Here is a 25873-nt window from a genome sequence, read left to right on the forward strand (position 1 = left end):
GCCTGATGCCTCCTGCTGCTGTTATCATTAGTCATACTTCTACTGCTATTGGACACATATGCTTATTGTCACATATGTATACTATCAGATATTAATATATACTTTCGACATATTGTACCACAATAGCCATAATTAGAATTATAATACTATTACTTTAATTCATGTTGTTGTAAGCTACTGTCATTACCGTCTGTCCTGCATCTCTCTCTCTGTCTCTGTCTCTTTTTCTGTCTCATTGTGTCATATGGATTACTGTAAATTTATATTGTTGATCTGTTCTGTACGACATCTATTGCACGTCTGTCCGTCCTGGAAGAGGGATCCCTCCTCAGTTGTCCTGAGGTTTCTAGCATTTTTTTCCACGTTAAAGGGTTTTTTTGGGGGAGTTTTTCCTTATCCACTGCAAGGGTCCTAAGGACAGAGGGATGTTGTATGCTGTAAAGCCCTCTGAGGCAAATTGTGATTTGTGATATTGGGCTTTGTAAATAAAACTGATTGATTGATTGATTGATTGATTGATTAAAGTGAGTAGAAGATAAACTGATCTCCAAAAGGCATGAAGTTAAATATGAAACATGCTTTTCAACATTTTAAGCAAGATTAGTATATTAGTTTTGTTTTGTACAATTTTAGAGTGTAAAAAAGGAAAAGAGCACCATGCGCAAGTTTGGGCACCCGAAGACATCTGACCTCAGACAACTTTCATCAGGGTCTCAGACCTTAATTAGATTGTTGGGGCTATGGGTTGTTCACAGTCATGGTTAGGAAAGTCCAGCTGATGCAAATTTGAAAGCTTTATAAATACTCTGACTCCTTGTCCCGTCAATCAGCAGCCATGGACTCCTCTAAACAGCTGCCTTGCACTCTGAAAACTAAAATAACTGAAGCCCACAAAGCAGGAGAAGACTGCAAGAAATTAGCAATGGGTTTTCAGGTAGTTGTTTCCTCAGTTCTAATAAAATTAAGAAACTGCAGTTAACAAGAACTGTGGAGGTCAAGTTGAGGTCTGAAAGACCAAGAAAACTTCCTGATAGAGCTGCTTGTAGGATTACCTAAAAGGCAAAATCCCTGTTTGACTGCAAAAGACCTGCAGGAAGATTTAGCAGCCTCTGAAATAGTGGTGGTGCACTTCTACTGTGCAGTGACACCTGTATAAATATGACCTTCATGGAAGAGTCATCAGAAAAAAGCCTTTCCTGTGTCCTCACCACAAAATTCAGCATAAGAGGTTTGCAAAGGAATATCTGAACAATCCTGATGCTTTTTGGAAACAAGTCCTGTGAACTGATGAAATTGAAATAGAACTTTTTGAACGGAATGAGCAAAGGTATATTTGGAGAGAAAAGGATTTAGAAATCATGAAAAGAACACCTGTCAAACTGTTAAACACAGGGGTGGATCAATCATGCTTTGGGCTTGTGTTGCAGCCAGTGGCACGGGGAACATTTGACAGGTAGAGGGAAGAATGTATTCAGTGAAATTCCTGCAAATTCTGGAAGCAAACATCATACCATCTGTAAGAAGGCTGAAGATGAAGAGTGAATGGCTTCTACAGAAGGACAATGATCCTAAAGACACCTCAAAATCCACAATGGATTACCTCAAGAGGCGCAAGATGAAGGTTTTGAAGGTCAGTCCTCTGACCTAAACATCATTAAAAATCTGTGGATAGACCTCAAAAGAGCAGTGTATGCAAGACAGCCAAAGAATCTCACAGGGCTAGAAGCCTTTTGCAGGAGGAATGGTAGAAAATCCCCCAAACAAGAATTAAAAGACTCTTAGCTGGTTACAAGAAGTGTTTAGAAGCTGTGATACTTGCCAAAGTGGGTGCTACCAAGTTGACCATGCGGGGTGCTCAAACTTTTGCTTCAGACCCTTTTCCTTTTTTGTTATTTTGAAAATTGTAAAAGATTGAAATGAAAAAGTAATCATGCTTAAAATATTGAAGAAACGTTTCATCTTTAACTTCATGCTTTTTGGAAATCAGGTCATCTTTTACTTACTACTCACAGTTAACTAAATTTTGACCAGGGGCGTCCAAACTTTTGCATGCCACTGTATGTGAGCGCGGATTTATACTTTAGATAGTTTTTCATTTGATACTTGTTATTATTACACCAAGTAATGAAGACATCTCCGGTCACATACTGGTCATACCTCATGACCTTAAGTAAAACACTGAATCACAATTGTTCCTTTCATCTGTTTAGCCTGAAAGTCTGTTTGTGCAAAAAATAGCAGAAGGCAGCTGAGACAACCGTCATAGCTAGTCTGTTGTCTGATGAGTCACCTGAGGCAAAAATATTCCAAACACACATTTCTTTAAGCTTTAATTTCTCTGAAATGGAAAAATGACTCTAAAAACTGCCACCGACAGAGACAGATTACAAACTAAATCAGCTCCTTCAGACCTTGACCACTGTGATAATGTGTGGATGAAACCTTAAATACCCCAAAAATGCTACTTGGCATTAAGCATGCAACACATTTGCCATATTACAAGTTCCATCCAGAACTAAGTAATTATAATACACATTTGCTCTCAACACTAGAACATTTGAACCATCCTGGCTTGTCTTTTACTATATACAGTAGATCAACCAGATAGTAAATAAAGGTAAACAACCGCAAATACTTTTTTTCCCCCAGACAAAACCAGATGCATAGTTGAATAGAGACTGAGGGAAAATTGTTCCTTGTTCCAGATATTAAGGCTCTGTTCAGACCAACCTTATTGCCAGATGAGGACATCAGTAGTGGACAGTCCTTCAAACCTCATTATGTTCAGTTACATTTTTCTATGCCCAGTGTCAGCAGCTAAGTTCCAGTATGTAGGATTTAGGGGGATATATTGGCAGAAATGGAATATAATATAGTAAGTATATTTTCTTTAGTGTATAATCACAGCCTGTCCTCATTCCGAACTGGTGGCAATTTGTAAGGCCACCGATAACAATGGGATATAAGGAGCTGGAACATCCTTATGGGGTGGGTGGGTTATATGTTGCCATATGCCAACAAGCTCCAGACTTCCACCCAGTATCCTGCTGTTTGCTTCCCATGTGAATGTTGATCCGAACAACACATTCTCACTCCGACCTCAATACACATTCGCTCTAAGAAGAAATGTACAGTTTGCATGCAGTCTCTTTCAAAATAAATGCACTACATTGGTACAACCCCGCAAATTGACCTTTCTTTTCTTAAACAACAAACGGACATGCAAACAAGTGCACGTGGTTGGGTTTAGGCAACAAAAGCACATGGTTGAGTTAAGGAAAAAATAACAAGGTTTGGCTTTACAATCTTACTAGAAGCAAATAGTGGCCTCCCAGGTTAGAGTCGGTGGTTGTTGGACCCATCCACCACCCCTCCTACCCACCCCACATGATGTTCACCCACTTAACGTAATGTTGTTATCTGGCCGCGTTTCCACCTGACCCTGCCGGGCGCCCTTACACAATAACAGCAACAAGCCGCGGATCATGCCTACATGAAAGGATGGCTTTTTTGCATCTGTGCCTGACACCAGAAGTCACTGCCCAAGCACTGATATTAGACAACTATGGAATGAGATTGGGTTGAGCCAAACCATGATGTTTGTTTCCAAACTTAACCAAGTGCTTTTGTTGCCTAAGCTCAACTAAGGCATCCCAGGACAATAACAACAGATGCAGGAAGAAAAGAAGAAGTGCATCATGTGTAGACATGAAAGTCCAAAGACAAAGTGGCGATGTTTATTGGGTTGGGTTGGGTTAAGAACGTATTAATAATTACCTGAAAATGACAATCTTGTTTTTGTTACCTTAGAATGAGCTGTTGATATTTACATAGGTCATCGTTTTTGGAGATCATCATGTTGCACCACTGTTTGTACAGTAGCCCAGAACAGGCAAACCAAACAATGGCTCCAGATGGAGCCATTTGCGTTTTTGTGTATTCGCATCGGCCACAGTAGTTAGCAGCCCCTCAGTGACAAGCAGTGTGGAAAGCATACTGATTTTTGTAATGTGAAACTGTTTTATTCTGTGTTTTCACCAGTTTTAATCACCAGGTCCATTTGTTTTGGAGAGGAAGAGACCTCTGTGGATGACTCGGTTCCTAACGTCTGGATTTTAAATTATCAGAGAAAAAGGTAAGAACACATGTGATGCAGGTGATAGACAAGCAGCCCATCTCTGATGGGGTGAGGAGTGTAGCAGAAACACTGATTTGTAATGTGAAACTGCCTTATTCAGTGTTTTTACTGGCTGTTATCACCTGGTCTGTTTGTTTAGGAGAGGAGGAGACCACTGTGGTTAATCCAGCTCCAGGCAAAAACCTCCTGAACGTCTGGATCTTAAGTTATTAGAGGAATAAAGGTGAGCACACATTAGCAGGTGCTGGGCTTGTGTCCTCCCTCTGATGAGCCTGAACAGGGTGGGAGAAACACTGATTTGTAAGATGAAACTGCTCTATTAGGTGTTTTTACCAACTTTAATCATCTGGTCCATTTGTTTTGGGGAGGAAGAGACCTCTGTGGATAACTCCTGGTAAAAAACCTCCGAAGCAATTTGTGGTGGGATTTTCAAAGGTAGCCATATTTCTTCAACATGTTATATATATATATCAGAAGTCTTACTGAACTGATTTGTGTAATTTGATATAAAAAATAAATCTAATAAAAGTCAAATCATTTTTCAAAAACATGCATTACAAAATGTCTAAAACCATGCTTAACGAAATGGTTGAATTGTCCTTTTATGGTAAAAGTAGTGATGCTGATATAATAAATGTAGAATTTATTCTACTATTCTATTTATTTATTTATTTATTATTTATTAAGCAAAAAAGGATGAATACTCACTGTTGTTACTGCCATATATTCAATGTCATGCCATTATATATTTTCTGAAAAAAATTATATGATGACAAAGTATTGGAAATAGTGGAAATAATACTTGCACTGGTAAGACTACTAATCCCATGTTAACAAATTCATATATGTTGGTATACTAACATGTTACAAGCATTTTAATATTTTTCATATTTTTTTAATAACTTTATTATTGACATGAAGTGACCTCTTAACTGTTTGATAGAGGCCTTTATAAAACAAAAACTACTGGGTCTGTTAACAATAAAGTATTTGATTTTTGTTGTTGTTGTCCCAAGGAAATAAAAAATGCAAAGACAAAAAATATCAATAGCTCTTTTCTTAGTGTGGACATTTTTAAAAGGATATACAGGTGTCTCATTCATATTAACAAGGCCCTTTTGTGAAAAAAAAATAAAATGAAAAAGAAATAGACAAAGGTACTATACCTGTAGCATCACACCCAAACCTACTCAGAGACTTGGTAACCCAGTCCTGACCACCAGATGCCTAAGTATTTTCCACAAGAGTTGGCCGACCTAGTCCAGAATGTTGCATCCTGTATACAGCCAAAACTCCACACATTCCTCTTTTCCACCAAATTAGCTCCGGTTCTTGAACTGGTTTTTGTCAAGGTTCTTGGAACTTTGATGTGTTCCAGTAGGCTGGTGGATATGACCAAAATATCATATCACGATATAGGTCATTTCATATCCTGATAACGATACATATAACGATATAGCACATTTTAATCCGATGAATAAAAAGTCCCCCCCCACCGGCAGAAATGTGCCTCTGTGTGTGCTTTTACGTAGCATGCAGGTGTTCCGGATTCAGAGGTGTGACAGGGATCAGACTGATCAGAGCTTTAAACTCTGCCATGAGGGAGTGCAAAAACGTTACTAGGACGAGGGGAGGACATTTCTCCTCGTTTTATAACATTACGATGAGTCGGGCAACCGAGACGAGAGAAAAAGCGAGCGAACAGCTGTGGAGTGAAGAGAGGGAGGGCTGGTAGCGAGAAAGCTGGTGAATCAGATCAATAAAACATTATTTTGTGATTGTTTCACAGTGGTTATGTTCTAAAGCACAAACACGCCCACACCCCCATACACCTCCGCTCAACACTGAGGCTGTACTCCGCACCACCTGATTTGATCTGAATATTGTCACCGTCTCGCTGCTTGTCTGCTCTTTCTCAGCGCTGCAGGGCTGAGTGTGTGCAGCGCAGCAAAGACAGACAGCGGAGTTATATAAACTCCAGCAAACCAGCCCTTGTTTCAACCTGGTCTCACTCTGAAGCTGTCAAATACCGGCGCTTGGTCAGTGACTTCCTGCATCAGACTCCAATGAAAAAAGTCATCTTTTCACGACAAGGCAGGAAGACAATGCAAGTTAAGGGGGCGGAGGTCCGAGTAGGATGGTTGGCAGGGTGGTGGATGGGACCAAAAGCCACTGACTTTCACTGAGGAGGCAATGTTCACTTCACATAAGATAGTAAACGTAAACCCTGTTCTTTTTTTCTGAATCCAACCAGGTGCATGTGTTGACCAAGCATAACCACTTCCGTTTGTTGTTTAAGAAGGAAAACGTCAATTCGCAGTTTTGTACCAACATAGTGCGTTTATTTTGAAAGAGACAAACTGTATGCAAACTGTACATTTCCTGTGAAAACTGAAGTGTATTTTAAAAACAGACAACACATGTAACAGGCTGAAGCTGACACGGCATCCCAGGATGTCGACAACCAATGAACCCAGGATACCTTGCATGTCATATATCGATGTGGTTCCATAACCAAATGTCAATATGTGACGAAGTCAGAGTGAGAATGTTGTGTGTTTCCACCAGTTTTGATCAGAACCATTGCAATCAAGGATGAGTCCTCGATAGAGGACATTGCACACAACTGAAATAACTGTAGTGGCAAGATGGCGGATGGAATTAATTACCTAACTTTTCTTTTTTTAAAAACAGATATTTGTTTTATCCCAAAACAAGCATGGACCACCTACTAAGTGAATGCTGTTTTTTTCCACTGATTTGTCACTTAATGTCTCTTTTGTTGCCTTCTCCATTCTGTCTTTCCAACCTGTAGAATATGACACACCCACTGATGTCGTCAAAGTTGGCACTTGCTATACTGCTATTTTTTGGTTCCAGCTGGGAGCTAACTTTTCAGGCTATTTATTAAAAAAAAAAAAAATCCAAAAATGCTCCAAACGGTTCAAAATTAGGTGCAATTGAAACTGGTTCCATGTAGGTGGAAAAGGGGCAACAAATGAGTTTGGCCTTAATTTCAGAAGACCTGAAAGAAGTGCTCATCAAAACTGAACCACTTTGTAATCTTTACATAGAAAATACAACTTAAGACAAGAACTACACAAGGCAAGTTGAACAAATTCATTAGGACCTAATAATACTCATCTACAGAAATTGTTGGTACAAAAACTCCAACCCATAATTATACCTTTATTAATCCATCATTATCACCAAAATCTGACAAGTTTGGTCTTATTAGGTTTTGTCTGGGACTTTAGTTCAGAATGTGCGGCATGTCAAACTTTTAAGATTAATTGTGTTGTTTTTTTTATTATTGAAAATTAGTACCATACATTAGTAGTGAGGGGTTCGGATATGGGAGGATGGGGAAAAAGGGAGGAGTAATTTGAAGACAAAAGAGAAGGAAGTCTAGAGTAATAAAGAGGAAAACAAAGGCCACTGTTTTAATTAAGTAAATGAAGAGGAAAAAAATGTCGTAATTAATGAAGGCTTTTAGCTAGCAGCTGCACTAGGGGAGGAAGGGAGGAGTTTGGGGGACACATGGGGGAGGTGGTAGGGCTTTCGATTTTCATCACCACAAGCACGTCAGCACTCAGCATCAACCCTCCTTTCATCTGTACAAGATGCTGCACCAAGTAGAAGCTCTGGCTGCAGCCAGTTTGCTACCAAGAACTTTAATTCTCCCTCTCCTTCTCTTACTTTTCTTTCTTTTGTGGTCTGTCTTTCTCTACTACTTTAATCTCCCATGACACGTCGAAGCATTTACAAGATGGTCATTAATCTTTGGAGGAAGTCCCTACCCACACCCACGAAAGAAAACAAATTGTACTTTCACTTTCTCCCCCATCTTCTGGGGTGCTCTATTTCTTTCTTTAGAAAGATTTTTTTTCATCTTTGATGTTAGCTGCAAAGCTAGCTAAAAACAAACATTAACCATTCGACTATCTCCCCTTGCAAAATTTGGAGAGACTGTTTTCTGTCAGGGGGAATTCTCAGTCTCGATTGTATTTCAAGCAAGTAGCTTTTGGCCAATGAAATTGAAAAGGGAGTTTGAAAATAAGGCAATGTCCTTTTTTCATTTACTGAAGTGGCAAAGATTCACATTAAACATTAAAATGGGTCTCTTAGCGGGAAACACAACTCATAGGATCACCAAGTGGAGGAAAATAGACTCTTTTGTTGAAGATCTTCCAAAAGATTATTCACAAAGCATGTCAGTAAATTATGTTATTTAAGTTAGTCATTTACAGATAGTAGTTCAGTCAATTAAGCAGTTGATATGAATAGTTCAGTACACTCTTTCTGGTGTAAAATGAGTCTCTTGTGAAGTTAAACATCCATGTGTATGGGTGCTATGTCATACAGTGTGTTATTAAAGACAACAGTATTGCACCAGCCCCAGTTCATCATGATCCCACATACAGTCAGGCACAATATTCAGACAGTCAGCAGCTATGAAATAGAGAACAGACTCACCATAGTGCCCACACTGTATGTGGCTGCAGGACCAATCGTATGGTGATATGGGTCTGCTGTTGCATAGACTCTGCCATAACTATAGAGGAGAAAACAGGCAGATGTTTACGATGACAATGTAGTAGCTTCTTCAAGATGTTAGACAGACAAATGTAGCTACTGTAAACACAATCTGTCAGTGCCTGCATTTATCAAGCATGACAGTATCCCTCCAGAGAAATTACGCAGAATGTTTGACTACAATATAGGTTATTCCTAAGGGCCCTGATACACCATGCTGACAGGTGGTCATTGGTCAATGTTGGGCCACTGTTGTGTGTCTGTCACCCTAGTTTCGGCCCTTGTCGCCTGTTCTTTTGGGCGATTCAGCATGTTGAATTGGGATTGGAGATGGCAGAGCAAGAGAAATCACTCTGATTGGGTAGTTCAGCTCAGTGCACATGAACAGAAACAGAAATAAATTAAGTAAACTAATAGCTAAAGGCTAGCGGGCATGAGATTATAATAAACTTGTTAGGCTAGGTAAGAGGTAAGGTTAAGAGGTGATGTAAGATTGTATTTTTTAAGTCATTAAACTCTGGCAGAAACAGTATGTAATTCTTTGTGTTATTGTTTGCTGGTGCACTGTGAATATTTTGTTCTTTTAACACTGGGTTGTGCTTTGAATGTGCTAACTGGCTTATTAGCATCTTGAATCCATCCTGCTGGTCTTCAGGTTTTCCTTTTTAGGTGAGGATTTCAGACTACTGCTGTCTACTGGTGTGGAGTTATTTCCTCTGACACAAGTGCGGAATGTAGGGGCTGATTGGCTGCCGGCTGTAGTCTTTAGCAGTGTGTTCAAGCACAACTTTTTGGCTGAGACACAGGTGGTGTGAGGCGACGCAACAGTTGCCATTAGTTCTTTGATGTCGGTTTGGTGTCTCTGGGCCCTAACTCAGATCAGGACCTGAGTTAAACACTGAATATACCTTGACAATGACACTAATTAAGCAATGGTTTGCACTAGGGATGCACAATAGTATCGGCATGTCATCAGTGTCTGCTGATATTGGTTTTAAAATGAATCGGCCGACATGCTTTTTCTTATTTTGCACAATAAATAAATATTACATATACATCGAAAAACATTCTATTTTATGTCTCCATCTGCTGGTGGGCCATCACAATAAGAGTGTGCATGCATGATATGATGTTAATTCCTCTACAGAAGAGACCTGATGAACACTTAAATTAGGTATACTGATATTGGTATTGGTTATCAGCCAAATGAGTTGTCAAATATCGGCATATCAGATTTCTGCAAAAACATTCCAATATTGTCTATCCCTAGTTTGCACCCATGATCTATGCTCTTAATCCATTTTGCATCAGCATCACGGTAAGGGTTCATCAACTTACTGGAGGACCTTTAGAGCAAATTTGAGCTGTGGGCTCCTACTGCCCCCTGTTTTTCTCACTATCTGTGAATTGTGTATGCATCTTATAACCTTAAAGTACCCTTCAGGTACACGCAGCAGCAAACAGCAGACTACGCATGGCAGCATTATGTCATTTTGCCCAGAGCTCTAGAAACCATTCTGTATTCCTATGCTGGATTAACACCAACCCCATGTTTGCTGTATGTCAATTAGTGCAATATAATAAGCACCAATGAAGCCCCACATCTAATAAAATAATAAAGAATATATAAATTCAAACTTGCGTTAAGGATCATGCATCCACTAACAATGACTCCAGGTATGGTTCTGGGTGGAGTGACTACATTCCAAACAAAATTTATTAAAATGCTATATTTATTTTAACAAGCTCATCTGTATTTTGACTTTAGAGTTCTACATTTTATTTTCCCCACTTCCCATAGTATGAACATATGTTATCCTGGATCTACCACTTGCTCAGAACTCTTGCTTGGCAGCTCTAGAGGAAGTTTTTCTACATGAGGCAGTAGATTCATGATCACAATGACATTTTGACTCATTCTCTAAACATAAAAATATATGGATTCTTTGAACCAGTACAAATCAAAGGGGAATTTAATCAGTTGGGAAATACTCTGTTAATTGTTCCCCCTTCCCCAACTCCAACCAGCAGACTTAAACCTTGTGCATGTTGGCTTTGATTGAATAGGTTTGATAATGGATGAGGAGTGCCAACCAACCACAATGAGTATGCATGAGACACATAAGGTATTGGGTCGTCGATTTTAACCGGGGTCCAAAGGAGAGATCTATAATCATTTCCTCCTCTCACTCACGCTAAGAACAGGCCTATGGGATGAAAATGCAATCGATGTCTCCCTATAAATGTACGTTGTAAAGGTGAGAGTGTGTGATTGCAATGATTTGTTTTACCTGTTTCAATTTATGAGAAAAAGGGGACAAGTGTTTTATCTTTCAGATGATGGGGAGGGATTGTGATAGAAGTTATATCAGACAGCCAGAGACGGTAAAAGACAGAAAGATCAGGAGAGAAATGGGCAGAGTGATAAGAGTAGTAGATGGCTGAAGGGAAGGAAAAATAAAGTTAAAAACAAAGAGAAAAATGAGGAAAAATCATCCTCTGGGGCAAGGAAACAGAGAACGGAAAATAAGCAGATATAGGTTTGTAAAGAGAAAAACATATTTACAAGGAAGAGGTTGAAGCTAGAGACACAGCAAGAAGGTAAAAGACAGAAGGACATCATTCCAAAGACAGCTAGTACATTCCTGTGGTGGTATCCCACACCTTCCCCCTTCTATGCCACATTCTTTTTAACCTCCTTCTCTCCTCCTCCCCTCAATGTGCCATCTCTGCCATCTCCACAGTCTGTCTCCTGGGGCTTATTTCCAGTCTTTTCACCAGCACTGGCTTGGAACTAATCCCCTTCCTCAATGCCCTTCTCTTTTCTCATTCCACCCCTCCCTCCCTCTTTCCCTGATGCCATTAGACTGCTTTATTTATATTTCTTTATTCTCCTCTAAAAGTAACGGGAAGCTAGCATAGGTTTGGAGGGCAAAGATTAGAGGTTGCGGGGGTACAAGACTATGTGTTTGACTATATGTAAAAGAGGGAGACCCAAGGAAAGGATGGTAATGGAGCGTACATGGAAGGAAGGAAGTAGGGGTAGTGTTTAGGGCTGCAAATTCTAATTGATATTAATGATCAATTGCTATAATTTTTGATTACACTGTATCCTGACTGGATGTGATGCAAGGGAGCAGCATCAGCGACTAAATCTGTTTGATTGCATTGTTTACTAGTGGGAAATCCTAACTGTCCGTGAGTGATGCAGCGCAATACGGCATGCAGCTTTGAGCTTAGCTTTTGTTGGACACCCAATTTCTATTTCATTCCTGACGCTTGCGTGTAACAGGCTGCTCTCACAATATATATATATATTGTGAGAACAGCCTGTTACACGCATATATATATATATATATATATATATATATATATATATATATATATATATATATGTATATATATATATATATATATATATATATATATATATATATATATATATATATCTTTCGTAGGATATCATCCTACCCATTTTATGAGAAAAATTGCGTGGAAAGCGCCACAATGGACAAAGATCAGCTGATTCACAAGGTTGAAATGAGGAGTTAAGTGTACGATACTATCTCAATTTCTTTTTTTTACAAAAACCTAAATAACGTGGCAGCTTGAAGCAGGAAGCTGAAAGTTTTTGGTAAGTACTGTTGTGTGGGATGCTCAGCAGAACTTGCTAGCTAGCGTGGAGTGGAGATAGTGGTATGATTTAGTATGGGAGCTACAACAATGATATCTACACCTGCGGTCAGTGTTGTGAGTAACACGTTGCAAAAGTACTGCTACAAAAGTAATATGTTACAGTAATATATTACATTTTAGCAGTAACAAAGTAATATAACACACTACTAACAGGATTTCAGGTATTTCAGGTAATATTATTACATTAAAAATGTCACTTAACACGTTACTACTTGGAATCAACTGTTTATTGATTTCATCTTTTCGTTCATTTTTGAATAAAAAAAAAAGTTTGGTTTTTGTGTCTTTATCATGTCATTATAGGTTATGATATAGATGGATGCCGGTAATCGCAACATCTGGTAGTACACTTAATGTGTATACATTCATATACCTGCAAAATGTACAATGTTACATCTAAAGGCTGCCTGAAAGCAGCAGGGATAAGGAGTTGGACTCCAGTGTGTTTTTCCTTGTCCTGGTGATCGGCACATTTGGGTGGTGCCATTGAATGTGGGTTAGCATGCTGTATGTTTTTCCATTCACAACCCCTTCAACAGTGAAGCAACACTAATGCACCATCCCATTCTTATATATAGTTCTATCTCTGGTGCTGCTGTAGCTGAACGGCACACCGGTGGCTCTTCCAATTCTGTCATTTCATTTGTGTTCATCATCATCATCAACCTTACTTGCACGCCAATCCATTTTGGTTGTGGTAACCTCTGCATTTATTTTTTTGTGTTTCATATGATAGGCCTACAAATATTAGTCCCTATCTCATAATTGATCAGACTTTGATCCTCTGCCTGACCCTTTCTGTGTCCAAGGCTTTTATTGAAAAGGTCTAGGCTGATTAATTGGTCTACATCATCACACTTTGAATAAAAAGTTTGTGCAACCACTGTATATGATTGCACAAATGGGCCAGACCTGCACTCAAGAGAAGAGCCTTTATTAGCTATACAATATCGCAAACCATTGGATTTGTAATGAACAATAAACTTGAGCTTCTGTGCTTTGAATACATGTGATGAAACATGACCCTCCATTTACAACACTTAGTCATACTTCTTAAGTCATTTGGGTGAAAGTAATGCAAAAGTAGTGTTATCAACAACACATCACTCTACACTAGTTGCTTATTACTTTCAAATGAAGGTAATTAGTGATATGTAATGCATTACTCAACACTAACTGCCCACTGATACATGTTTTCTACCAAATTAGCTTGGGTCTTGAACCAGTTCTGTTCAGAATTCCTAAAACCTTAGAGACAGACAACAGAAGGTAACAGTAGTGGCCAACCTGCAAACTTTTGTTCTGTTATTACAGATATTTGTATTTATCCAAGAACAAGCATGGACTGACTATTAATGATACCACTGCAGGATCTTTTTTTACTGATGTTTTCTTACTTAAGAATATGACACGCCCATTGACGTCATCATGATGGGTTTACTCTTCAGGTCAAGGAAAACCTGCTATTTCTTGGCTGCAGCTGGGAACCAAATGTTGGGGTTCTGAATCAATTTACTTTTAGTCAAATTGCTTTGAACAGTTCAAAATTAGGTGTGGGAACCAGAATGGAACCCATTCCATGTTGGTGGAAAAGGGGTATGAATATGGATAATAGGAAAGTAAGTACTCAGCCGTTCAGTACCACCAGTAACCCAGTGATTGTTGTCTGTTTACATGGTGAAAGTTTTTGCATACTGAGTCTTGCTTGTTTTTTCGTCCAAAGATGTTGCATGTTTTAAAAATAAATATGATCTCACATTGGGTCATGTTGCAAACTGACTCTGAAACTTTTGTCTCTCATTAAAAATATTGAAACAGGTTGGATTTTCTGTTGTCTCGCATCTGTCAAAATACTTTAGACAGACATTAGACCAAAAGACAGTGGACCTGCACCAATTACAATTTTTTGGGCTGGTCCCGATTTCCGATTTGCAGTGTTTGGACGGCTGATTCCAATTTTGGCCGATTCTGATTTCATTTTTTTCAAACCACTTTAAAGCACACAAGATATTGCAATATTTTTTATCTTTGCTTTATTAGAACATTTTAACCAAGATACAACCAGCTTTTCAATAATCATCTCAAACAAAAACAGTAGCACAGGTTAAGAAACACTTTCCTTTTTTGCTCAAATATAACTTCAGGTACAGTATTTAAATAAATAAGTAAAAAAGGCATACATAAATAAAAACATAGATAAATAAAATAATAATTCCTGGTGTATAGCATTTGTGGGTAATTTCTTGAATAGACAAAAATTCCATACAGCAGACATGGTGTAGGTCGCCTGTACGAAAGCCTTTAGCGCTGAGGACGCACCCGCCAGTAAGCGCGCTGACACGCGCATCTTCGGCATGCGGACACGCGGTGAGAGCTCCGCAGTTAAGTTTAACACGGACAACTAACAACTTTCTCCTTCTCTCTTTTGATGTGTGTACGTGAATGATTAAGGTGAGAAGCCATATTTGTAAGAATTGAGTGTAAAGCTACTTTTTCTTTTGTTTATTTCAGAACCACACACATACACACTTGTTGCGAACCTCCTGCATTGAAAATGTAATTACCTCTCGAACCTGATTCTCTGGCCGGAATCATTTACTCTATAGTTGTCCTGCCCAAACCAGTGTGTCCCTGAGGTCCCCTTCCTCACATCACCCAAGCCGTGAGTTGCACATGTGCGTGTGTGTGTGCACTGCTGATGTTACACGATGTCAATCATGCGGCGCGCCGGGAATTTGAGCGGAGTTTTAAATCGGCATATTTTAGACTGACCTGCCGGTCGCAGGTCATGGCCGATCACGTGAAAACCGGCCCGATTCCGAGCACTGCCGATTAATCGGTGCAAGTCTAAAAGACAGTGAAGAAAATGTGGCATAACAAAGGACACATACATCTGCAACAAGAGAGAAGAATGGGGTGATTGCTTACTTTCAACCTGTAATATGAAGGTGGTTGAAGATGACGAGGAGGAGGATGTGGACCACACAAAGAGAGTAAGAGACAGAGAGAGAGGACAGCTCAGCTCCTTCATATAGCCGTGTTGCCAAATGCAAGACATGGGGAGGGAGTGGTGACAGCCAGATAGGTAACTCTGGCAGTGGTGGAATGTAACCAAGTGCATTTACTCAAGTGCTCTACGTACAATTTGAGGTACTTATACTTTGAATATTTTATTCTCATGCAACTTTCCAGTCCTACTCCACTACACTTCAGAGGGAAATATCATACTTTTTACTCCATTACAATTATTTGATAATCTTAGAAACTTTACAAATAAGATTTTTGCACACAAACCATATGAAAATATACAAGTGCATCTAAAACGATTGGTTGACTAATTAGAAAATGAACTACCATTTATTTTGATATTCTTTACAATTATTTTTCATGGAGTAACATTTCATGGTTCCAGCTTCTTAAATGTGAGGACTTATTCCTTTTCATTTTAATTATTTTTAATGTATTAATTTTTATCTGCGTTGAGAACTCTTACTTTTAATGGATTTGCTTAAATACAGTTTCCTGTTTGTACTTGCAAGAGCTTTTACTTGTAACAGAGTACTCTACAGTGTGGTAATAATAATAATAATAATAATAATAATAATAATAATAATACATTTTATTTATTATGCACTTTACATTTAAAAAATCTCAAAGTGCTACATTTTAAAAGTAACAGATAAAAGAATCAGGACTAAGGGTAAAATCAAGATAATAAGAAGGGATGAACGGGTAAAAAAATAGCAACTAGGTAAAATAAACAAAGACTAAAGATCAAAAGCTCTCCTAAAAAGAAAGGTTTTAAGTCCCCTTTTAAAACTCTCTGTGGTGCCCTCAGGCTACTAGGGAGGGGTGGGATGGGTGTGATATGTTCATATTTCCGCACTCTCATCAGGATCCTAGCTGCAGAGTTTTGGATGTATTGGAGCCTCTGGAGACTCTTGCTAGGGATCCCGATGAGAAGTGCATTACAGTAGTCTAGTTTGGAGGAAATAAAGGCATGGACCAGTTTCTTGGCATCTGGGAGGGTTAGAGTGGTGCGGAGCTTGACGATGTTGCTGAGATGAGTTGAGGGTCCATCCCAACTCCAAGGTTAGTAACTGATGAGGAGAGGGGAATGTTGTGGCCAGAGAAGGTGATGCTGATTGTGGATGATGTCTGATGAGGGGTGCCGATCATGATTGCTTCAGTTTTGGAGCTGTTTAATTGAAGGAAGTTGTGCTCCATCCATACCTTTATCTCCTCCAGACAGATGGTGAGTTGTAATGATGATGATGATGAAGATGATGGGGCTGCGGCTGTGGTTTTGACATATAGCTGTGTGTCGTCCACATAGCAATGAAATGACATTCCATGCCGGCTGATGACTTGGTCCAGGGGGAGAAGGTATAGGTGAAGAGGACGGGGCCAAGTACAGACCCCTGGGGGACCCCGCAGGTGACGGTGTAGGGTTTGGATGTGGAGTTGGCAATGGAGATGCATTCTGTTCGGTTTGTGAGGTATGATTTGAACCAGTTGAGGGCAGTGCCAGAGAGACAGATGGTGTGATGAAGCCAGTTTAGAAGTATGTTGTGGTCAACTGTGTCAAATGCAGCAGAAAGGTCCAGCAGAATGAGAAGAGAGGGAGAGCCGTCATCAGCCGTCATCAGAAGGTTATTTGTGACTCTGACCAGGGCTGTTTCAGTACTGTGAGCTGAGCGGAAACCAGATTGGAATTTTTCATACAGGTTGTTTTGTAGGAGGTTGTCTTGAAGATGGGCGGCAGTGGCTTTCTCCAGAACTTTGGATATGAATGGGAGATTTGAAATGGGTCTGTAGTTTGATAGATTGTTTGGATCAAGAGTGGGTTTTTTGAGCAGGGGCCTTACAATGGCATTTTTTAAGGCAGAAGGGACATGGCCAGTCCGGAGGGAATGGTTGATAACAGCAGTGATGAGGGGACTTAGGACAGAGATGTGTGCTTTTACCAGGGCCGTTGGGAAAGGGTCCAGGGGACATGTGGAGGATTTCATCTTCCTGATGATGTCCTGAACCTTTTCCAGGCTGACTTCTGGAAGGTGATTGAGGTGGTGAGAGATGACGGGCTGAGTGTGTGTTGGAAAAGCAGTTTGGAGACCAGAGAGCGCAGAGCGTGTGGTGTAAATACACTGCTCAAAAAAAAGCAAACCCCTAATGGTCACAGTATAACACCAAGTCAGTTAAATTTCAGGGATATCAATCTGTCCATTTAGTAAGCAAAAGGGATTGTGAATCAGTTTCACCTTCTTTGGTACAAATGAAAGTGACAGCTGCAATTGAGAGGCAAAAGCAAGACAACCCCCAAAAAGGGAATGGTTTTGCATGTCGTGTCCACAGACAGTTGCTCTCTATTATCTTTCTTGACTGATTCTTCTCTAGTTTTGTGTTCTGCTAGTGTCCTTGTCACTACTGGTAGCATGAGGCGGTACCTGCAGCCCAGTCAGGTTGCACAGGTAGTTTAGCACCTCCAGGATGGTACATCCATATGGGTGGTTGCAAGAAGGTTTTGTGTGTCTCCAAGCAAGAGATATGGAGGAGATACCAGGAGACCAGCTTCTACACAAGGGGAGCTGGACAGGGCTGTAGAAGAGCATCAGTCCAGCAGCAGGACAAGTATCTGCTCCTTTGTGTGAGGAGGAATAGGATGAGCACTGCCAGAGCCCAACAAAATGCCCTCCAGCAGGCTACTGGTGTGCATGTTTCTGACCAAACTGTCAGAAACAGACTCCATGAAGGTGGCATGAGGGCTCGATATCCTCTAGTGGGACCTGTGCTCACAGCCCAGTACAGTGCACCTCCACTGGCATTTGCCAGAAAACGCTAGAATTGGCAGGTCTGCCAGCAGGTTCACGTTGAGCACATTTGACATGCATGAAAGAGTCTGGAGACGCCATAGTGAACATTATGCTGCCTCTAACATCATTCAGTGTGACCATTTTGGCCGTGGGTCAGTGATGGTCTGGGGAGGCATATCCTTGGAGGGTCACACAGACCTCCATATCATAGCCAACAGTACCCTGACTGCTGTTAGGTACCAGGATTAAATCCTCAGAGTGATTGTCAGACCTTAGGCTGGTGCAGTGGGCCCTGGGTTCCTTCTGGTGCAGGACGATGCCCGGCCTCATGTGGCCAGAGTGTGTAGGCAGTTCCTGGATGATGAAGGCATTGATGCCCATTGACTGGCCCTCTCGTTCCCCCAACCTAAATCCAACTGTGCATCTATGAGGCATTATGTCTCTGTGCATCCGACGCTGCCACAGTACCACCACAAACTGTCCAGGAGCTCACTGATGACCTGATCCACATCTGGGAGGAGATCCCCAAGGACACCATCTGCTGACTCATCAGGAACATGCCCAGATGTTGTCAGGATTGCATACAGGCACTTTCACTGACCGTTGTTACATCATTTTGTTCTCAACAAATTATACAATGTACATCAGTAAAGATTTTCAACTTGAATACTTCATTCATCAAAATCTGATCCTTAATTTTTTTGAGCAGTGCACTTTCACTGATATGTGTCCTCTCATTTCACCTCTTGTATGTTGAATTTTCACAACAAATAGAACAATAAAATGCATCGAACTCAGACTGCAAGGTTTTTCTGTGTACATATCTTTTTTTTGGATGATGGATTAAAAAACAGACTTGGTGTGCAAAGGCCTTTAACCTCAGTCCAATCAAGGATTGTTGGACATATGTTTCTAAATAAACACCAATAAATATTCATAAATATTCTTAGAAATCAAAGGAAAAAAATGTTTTCTTCAGTACCAAAGATAATCCTGTGATTGTTGTCAGTTTCCATGGTTACAGGTTGAACAAGAACGGCAGGTAGCTTGTGCAGCATGACTTTTAATAGAATAGATAAAACTCTATAACAGTAGAATAGTATCATTGAAGAGTATGTACAAAATAAATGCATGTAGCCTTGTGTGTGTGTGTGTGTGTGTGTGTGTGTGTATGCAGTCTCTCTCAGTCCCTGTCCCATCCACTCTGTATAAGGCCTCTGTTATCCCACAAGAAATATAACCCTTCCATCCCCAACCTCTACCCCATCTCCTCTTAACTCCACCTCCACCTCACTGACTGGGCTTCCCTTTAAATCAGGGGAGCTTAAAAAACAGAATGAGAGACACAGCATAAGAGATGAAACAGGGAGAGAGTGGAGAGGGATATACTACACATCAGCCACAGAGGGAGAAGGAATAACAGCGAGAGGGAGAGAGAGAGGGAATGTGTGAGAGGAGAGAAAAAAAGGGAATGAAATAAGTCTTGTGAAGAGAGGTGTGCCCCTCACCTGCTCCGCTCTTTTCTGCTATGTTCATAATCCTCCCGAGCACACCGCTAGCTCCTTGCCTCTGATAAATCTTACATTATCGGAGGCCTACAGGCTTCTGCTGTGGCTGTTTCTTATCGGGCCTGACATGCTCAATCTCCCTAAGATTAGCTCCCCAAGCACCTTCACACACACACACACACACACACACACACCTAGAAAGCGTAGCGGTTGCACACAATGCTCACACAAACACGCACACACATGTTTTTCTATAATCACATATCACTTTTGATGTTGAGGAATCACCAGCAGCCTGCTGGCTCCCAGAGGGCTGAGGACAGCTGCATAGGAAAGAGAGGAGCAGCTGTGGACAGGGGCAGTGCCAGGAGCAGGAGAGGTATGGCACAAGGCCCCAGAGGGTCAGGGATCAGAGGTGAGGGGGTGACAGGGAGCCCTAAGGGGAAGACAACTGAGAGGTGGAATGCATCAGGCTGCTCTCTGTTGTCTTTTGCTCTGTGTATTCGTACTGTTCAACAGCCCTGTGGCAGGATGGTAAACTGTCTATAGTTCTAGTCATCATCTGTCCAGGTCAGCCTCTGTGGAGACTGTTGGGCTGTAGATAATATGACAATATCTACTCCAGTGGCCTCTATCACAAAGCAAAATTAGTAAGTTTCTCTGGGCTTAACTTAACCCCAGTGGTGGATAGTAGCCTAGATTTACTTAAGTACAATTTTGAGGTATGTTTATTTTACGATTGTCATTTTATGCTACTTCTATTCCACTACACTCTGGGGGCAAATATTGCACTTTTTACTCCACATTTATCTGACAGATAGTTACTAGTTACTTTGCAGATTTATGTTGTTAATGCAAAATATATATTATATATGTATTGTGTATATGTATTGTACGGAAGACGAGAACGGCCATGTATTATTCTTTTTTTTGTGCACTGTTATCTCGTGATAACGAATTAATTAATTCGTTATCTCGATATAACAAAGATTGTTTTCTCGTGATAATTGTCAAGTCTGATGATTGCGCGCTGGTTAATGTGATCGTCCTGATTTCAGCCTACAAGAGCTGCCACTGGTGTCCCAGGGAGGTGAAAATGGCAGATCACATTATTGATCAACGCATCAGGATGTAGGCTACTTCAGTCAAGGTCTAACACAGGCAGAAATTGTATTGTGTCTTTCTGTTAGAGATGGCATTCAGATTAGTCCTCGTCATTTAAGGAGAAGACTAGTGCGGTTACAACTTCACAGGCGACGGTTAAGTGATCCTGCTCATCGACGGGAAATCACATCATCTGCTATATGTGACGTACATGCCCTTATTTGGATAACACGGTATTCCCCACACATAAAGCCTATTGACAGCGTAATGCGCTCTGGCTGCAGATGTATTAAGCATGAATCCGTTCTTGCAGCACGTCTACAGAAAGTATTTTGTTAGAGACAAACCATCCATCTGTCTGTCATCTCACCTGTTTGGCCTGCCTTGACCAGCGAATTCATCAGCTTGTAACAATTCGCCAACAACAGAAACTGAGGCTTAAGTCACAACGCTACTTTTATAGGTCACGGGAGGCACAGGTCCACGGTGCCAAGCTGAAAACCCTGATATAACATAACCCCAAAAAACTTAAGTCTTTTTGCTTTCAAAATGAAGCAATAAATTGTATAAAAACGACAAGGACTCATATGGTTAGTTTAACTCAACAACTTTAGTGTAATTAAATTAAATCAAACTCAAATTAACACGCGTCCGGCTTGGACGATTCACTCAGTTAACACAGCGCGTCACGCCGATACAGAAAACAAATAACCCCCACTGTGCATTTACTGCTTGTTTATTAATTCCAGTCACGTTTAATAGTAGCTGCAGCAGCAACCGCTAGTTGCCAACAGCTGTCCTGTTATTATTTCTTTATTACAGATATGCGACGTTATTTGGCCATGGTGATCGCCGCTTGCTGTTGGTCAGTTTTTCTGCTGATGTTGTTTTTTTTTTTTATCTGTGTACACTGTCTTGATTCGCCATGTCAGAGGTAGCGAATTTTGGAGTATAGACATTTGTTTGTTTTTACATCTTCAGCACCAAGGACAGCGCTTAAAGTGATTTTGTTATAACCGCTACCTAGCAGGCTCAGGGACATCTTCAGCACCAAGGACAGCGCTCAAACTACAGCTTCTTGTCTGCTTTTGTCATGTGGTGAATTCTACTGTTGGCCTGCTTATGGAAAAAATGTAATAAAATTTGCATTTGTTAGAACTTCTTAATGTTTTATTTGTGTGTAGCTTATGGCAGCCAGTCAGTAGGCTATAGTGAGTGGCGATGTGCGATGCGCTATACAGCAGGAAAAAAAATACAATGATGTCACTCATTCATTCATCCAGTTGGCAACCCCCCACCTTAAAACATCTTCCCTTGTGTGGGGAATACCCATGGACGTCGGAGCTATTTTCTGAGAGGGGTGCGGGATTTTTGTTGGGAGGGGCGGGGGACGCACACACACTTATCAGTGATTAAGGATTTGATTTGAAGTTATTTTATAATAATATGCAGTTATAAGAGAACTAGAATGGATGAACACGGCATCTTTATTGTTAAGAAAATGAAACTTTGCTAACTAAATCAAGCCATTTAAGGAACATAACAGCATTATTTGTAACCTTGAATGAAAAAAAAAGTCTGCGCTCCTGACTCATGCATTTCCAAAAGTGGACCTTCTCTCAGTTGACCTACTGATGAAGATTTTAAGCAGGGTCGAGACATCGCTTTCATCCATAAGGTCACTGTGAGCGTTCATAATGGCCAAATGTGTTAGTCTCTCCTGCGTCATGGTGTTGCGCAGCCAGGTTTTCAGCCTGCGCAAGGCTGAGAAAGAGCGCTCGGATGCCGCGACAGACATGGGCAGGGCCAGACAGAGCTTAATGAGCTTCTCCACCTCCGACAGCATGGAGCGGGTTTGGGGCTGCAAGATTTGCAGGATGGACACAACATCCTGGATGGTGCTAACTTCTCGTCCCCTACACACATCCCTCAGTATGTCCAGCTCAAGGCTTAGCCGCTCTCGTGGAAAGAGGGTCAGTTCCGGGGAACCCACATCCCGTCGTTTCCCCTAAGCCGCCTCGAGAACTGCCTGCTCTCGTCCTGCAGCTACGCGGAGTCCCTCCTAATCAAAACGCCGCTCCACCTCTGAGCGCAGGAGGTCCTGCAGCCTGACTACATACAGTAGGCTAGCCTGTGCCAGATGCCAAGGCTGCTGTATGTAGTCAGGCAGGCTGCATATCACATTCAAAAGCATAGATCTATGTATTAACGATATGAAAGAGATAAATGTAAGTTAGACAAATTGAGTTTAAATTCAGATTCTTTATTTTTTTAAAGCGTAATGCAGTGGGAGGCTGATGGTTCCGACGTCACGATGTGTTATCCAAATAAGGACATGTACGTCACATATAGCAGATGATGTGATTTCCCGTCGATGAGCAGGATCACTTAACCGTCGCCCGTGAAGTTGTAACCGCGCTAGTCTTCTCCTTAAATGACGAGGACTAATCTGAATGCCATCTCTAACAGAAAGACACAATGCAATTTCTGCCTGTGTTAGACCTTGATTAAAGTACATCTTGATGCGTTGATCAATAATGTGATCTGCCATTTTCACCTCCCTGGGACACCAGTGGCAGCTCTTGTAGGCTGAAATCAGGACGATCACATTAACCAGCGCGCAGTCATCAGACTTACTTATTTATCATGAGAAAACAATCTTTGTTATCTCGAGATAACGAATTAATTAATTCGTTATCACGAGATAACAATATTTGTTATCTCGTGATAACGAATTAATAAGTCGTTATCACGAGATAACAGTGCACAAAAAAAAGAATAATACATGGCCGTTCTCGTCTTCCGTAGTATTGTGTCCTTGTATATTGTATATATGTTTTTTAGATATTTTTCTTCTATAATTTTTAAAAACATTTTTTTTTATATTTTTTATATTTAATGTATAGTTGTATAGTTTTTGTATATTGTATATTCTGTATGTTCTTGTCTAAAATCTGTGTACTCATGTCATTTCTGGTACACTGAGAGCAAGTCTACTGGAGTCAAAGTCCATGTACACACGTTCTTGGCAAATAAAGCTGATTCTGATTTGGATTCTGATTAACTAATAAGTTACAGTAAAACTTTTTAAAACAATTAAAAGCCTACTCCCAGTTAAACTCCCAGTCTCTTTTACTAGCCTGGTGTGACTACACACTTTGACTAATAAAGGCCTGTCTCAATTAGATGCCTGGTCTGGTTGCCAAGCACTTCATTTTTATAGAAGTTCTTTGGTGTATAACACAGGATTGTTGACTACCCACTGGGGCTAACATTAATTAGCTGTTTAGATTGCACATACAAATATAAATGTTTGAACTTTTGTCAATATGGAGATGCATCGCATCTGACCAGGGCATCGCATCGTTTGCTCAGTTCATTTCATTTTTAGAAGACTTTACTGGCATCAGAATCAGAATCAGAATCAGAAATACTTTATTGATCCCCGAGGGGAAATTATTTATGTTACAGGTGCTCCTTGCAAGAGAGGAAAGATACATGAAAATATAAGAAATTTAAACAATAGTATTAACAAATATATAGTTAAATAAACAGGAATTATTAACAAACATAAATGTAAATTATATATGTGTATATATATATATATATACATACATACATATATATATATTGTAAACACAATTTACACAAACAGAATATATACAGTCAGGGTGAACGGGGTTATTGCACAAGTTAAATTAAGTTATTGCAGTGTGTGAAAGTCTCAGGGCCACTCAGAGGGAGGAGTTGTACAGTTTGATGGCCACAGGTAGGAATGATTTCCTGTGGTGCTCAGTGGTACATCTTGGTGGTATGAGTCTCCCACTGAAAGTACTCTTGTGCCTGACCAGCACATGGTGGAGTGGGTGTGAGACATTGTCCAAGACAGTTCGTAGCTTAGACAGCATCCTCCTCTCTGACACCACCATCAGAGAGTCACACTCCGTTCCCACAACGTCACTGGCCTTGCGGATCAGTTTGTTAAGTCTGTTGGCGTCCGCCACCCTCAGCCTGCTGCCCCAGCACACAACAGCATAGAGGATAGCACTGGCCACCACAGACTCATAGAAAATCCTCAGCATAGTCCGGCAGATGTTGAAGGACCTCAGTCGCCTCAGAAAATAGAGACGGCTCTGGCCCTTCCTGTAGAGAGCGTTAGTGTTCTTAACCCAGTCCAGTTTACTGTCAGTGTGTACCCCCAGGTACTTATAGTCCTCTACAATGTCCACACTGACCCCTTGGATGGAAACAGGGGTCACCGATGTCTTGGTCCTCCTCAGATCCACAGCCAGTTCCTTTGTCTTTGCCACGTTGAGCTGCAGATGGTTCTGCTCACACCATGTGACAAAGTTATCCACAACAGCCCTGTACTCATCCTCATCACCCTTGGTGATACATCCAACTATAGCAGAGTCATCAGAAAACTTCTGAAGATGGCAGGTCTCAGTGCAATAGCTGAAGTCCGTGGTGTAGAGGGTGAAGAGGAAGGGAGAGAGGACAGTCCCCTGCGGGGCCCCGGTATTGCTGACCACTCTGTCTGACACACAGCGTTGCAAGCGCACATACTGTGGTCTGCCAGTCAAGTAGTCTACAATCCAGGACACCAGGGGGGCATCCACCTGCATTGCTGTCAGCTTGTCACCCAGTAGAGCTGGACGGATGGTGTTGAATGCACTAGAGAAGTCAAAAAACATGACCCTCACAGTGCTCGCCGGCTTATCCAAATGGGCGTAGACGCGGTTGAGCAGGTAGATGATGGCGTCCTCAACTCCAAGTCGGGGCTGATAGGCGAACTGGAGGAGGTCCAAAAGTGGCTTGACCATGGGCCGGAGCTGCTCCAAGATGAGTCTCTCCAGGGTCTTCATGATGTGGGAGGTCAATGCCACAGGTCTGTAGTCCTTGGAGCCACTGGGACGTGACGTCTTTGGCACAGGAACAAGGCAGGATGTCTTCCACAGCAAGGGGACCCTCTGGAGACTCAGGCTCATGTTGAAGACATGCTGAAGTACTCCACATAGCTGGGGGGCACAGGCTCTGAGCACCCTGGGGCTGACACCATCAGGGCCTGCAGCCTTATT

At 41.1% G+C, this 25873-nt stretch overlaps 1 protein-coding gene across 12 annotated transcripts in view; it reads right to left on the reverse strand.

Annotated features, from left to right (window-relative positions):
• The window catches only part of rbfox3a (RNA binding fox-1 homolog 3a), a 1467330-nt gene that overhangs the window by 40709 nt on the left and 1400748 nt on the right, over positions 1-25873 (reverse strand). For 11 of the 12 annotated variants that reach the window (XM_033611789.2, XM_033611787.2, XM_078163422.1 and 8 more), the window contains one exon: positions 8615-8693. The exons of the other annotated variant lie outside the window; for it this stretch is intronic. In XM_033611789.2, coding sequence (XP_033467680.1) covers positions 8615-8693 — 79 coding nt within the window. The remainder of the gene's footprint in view (positions 1-8614; positions 8694-25873) is intronic. 12 annotated transcript variants of the gene reach the window in all.

This window comes from Epinephelus lanceolatus, chromosome 21, assembly GCF_041903045.1.
Source record: "Epinephelus lanceolatus isolate andai-2023 chromosome 21, ASM4190304v1, whole genome shotgun sequence".
Taxonomy (NCBI): domain Eukaryota; kingdom Metazoa; phylum Chordata; class Actinopteri; order Perciformes; family Serranidae; genus Epinephelus; species Epinephelus lanceolatus.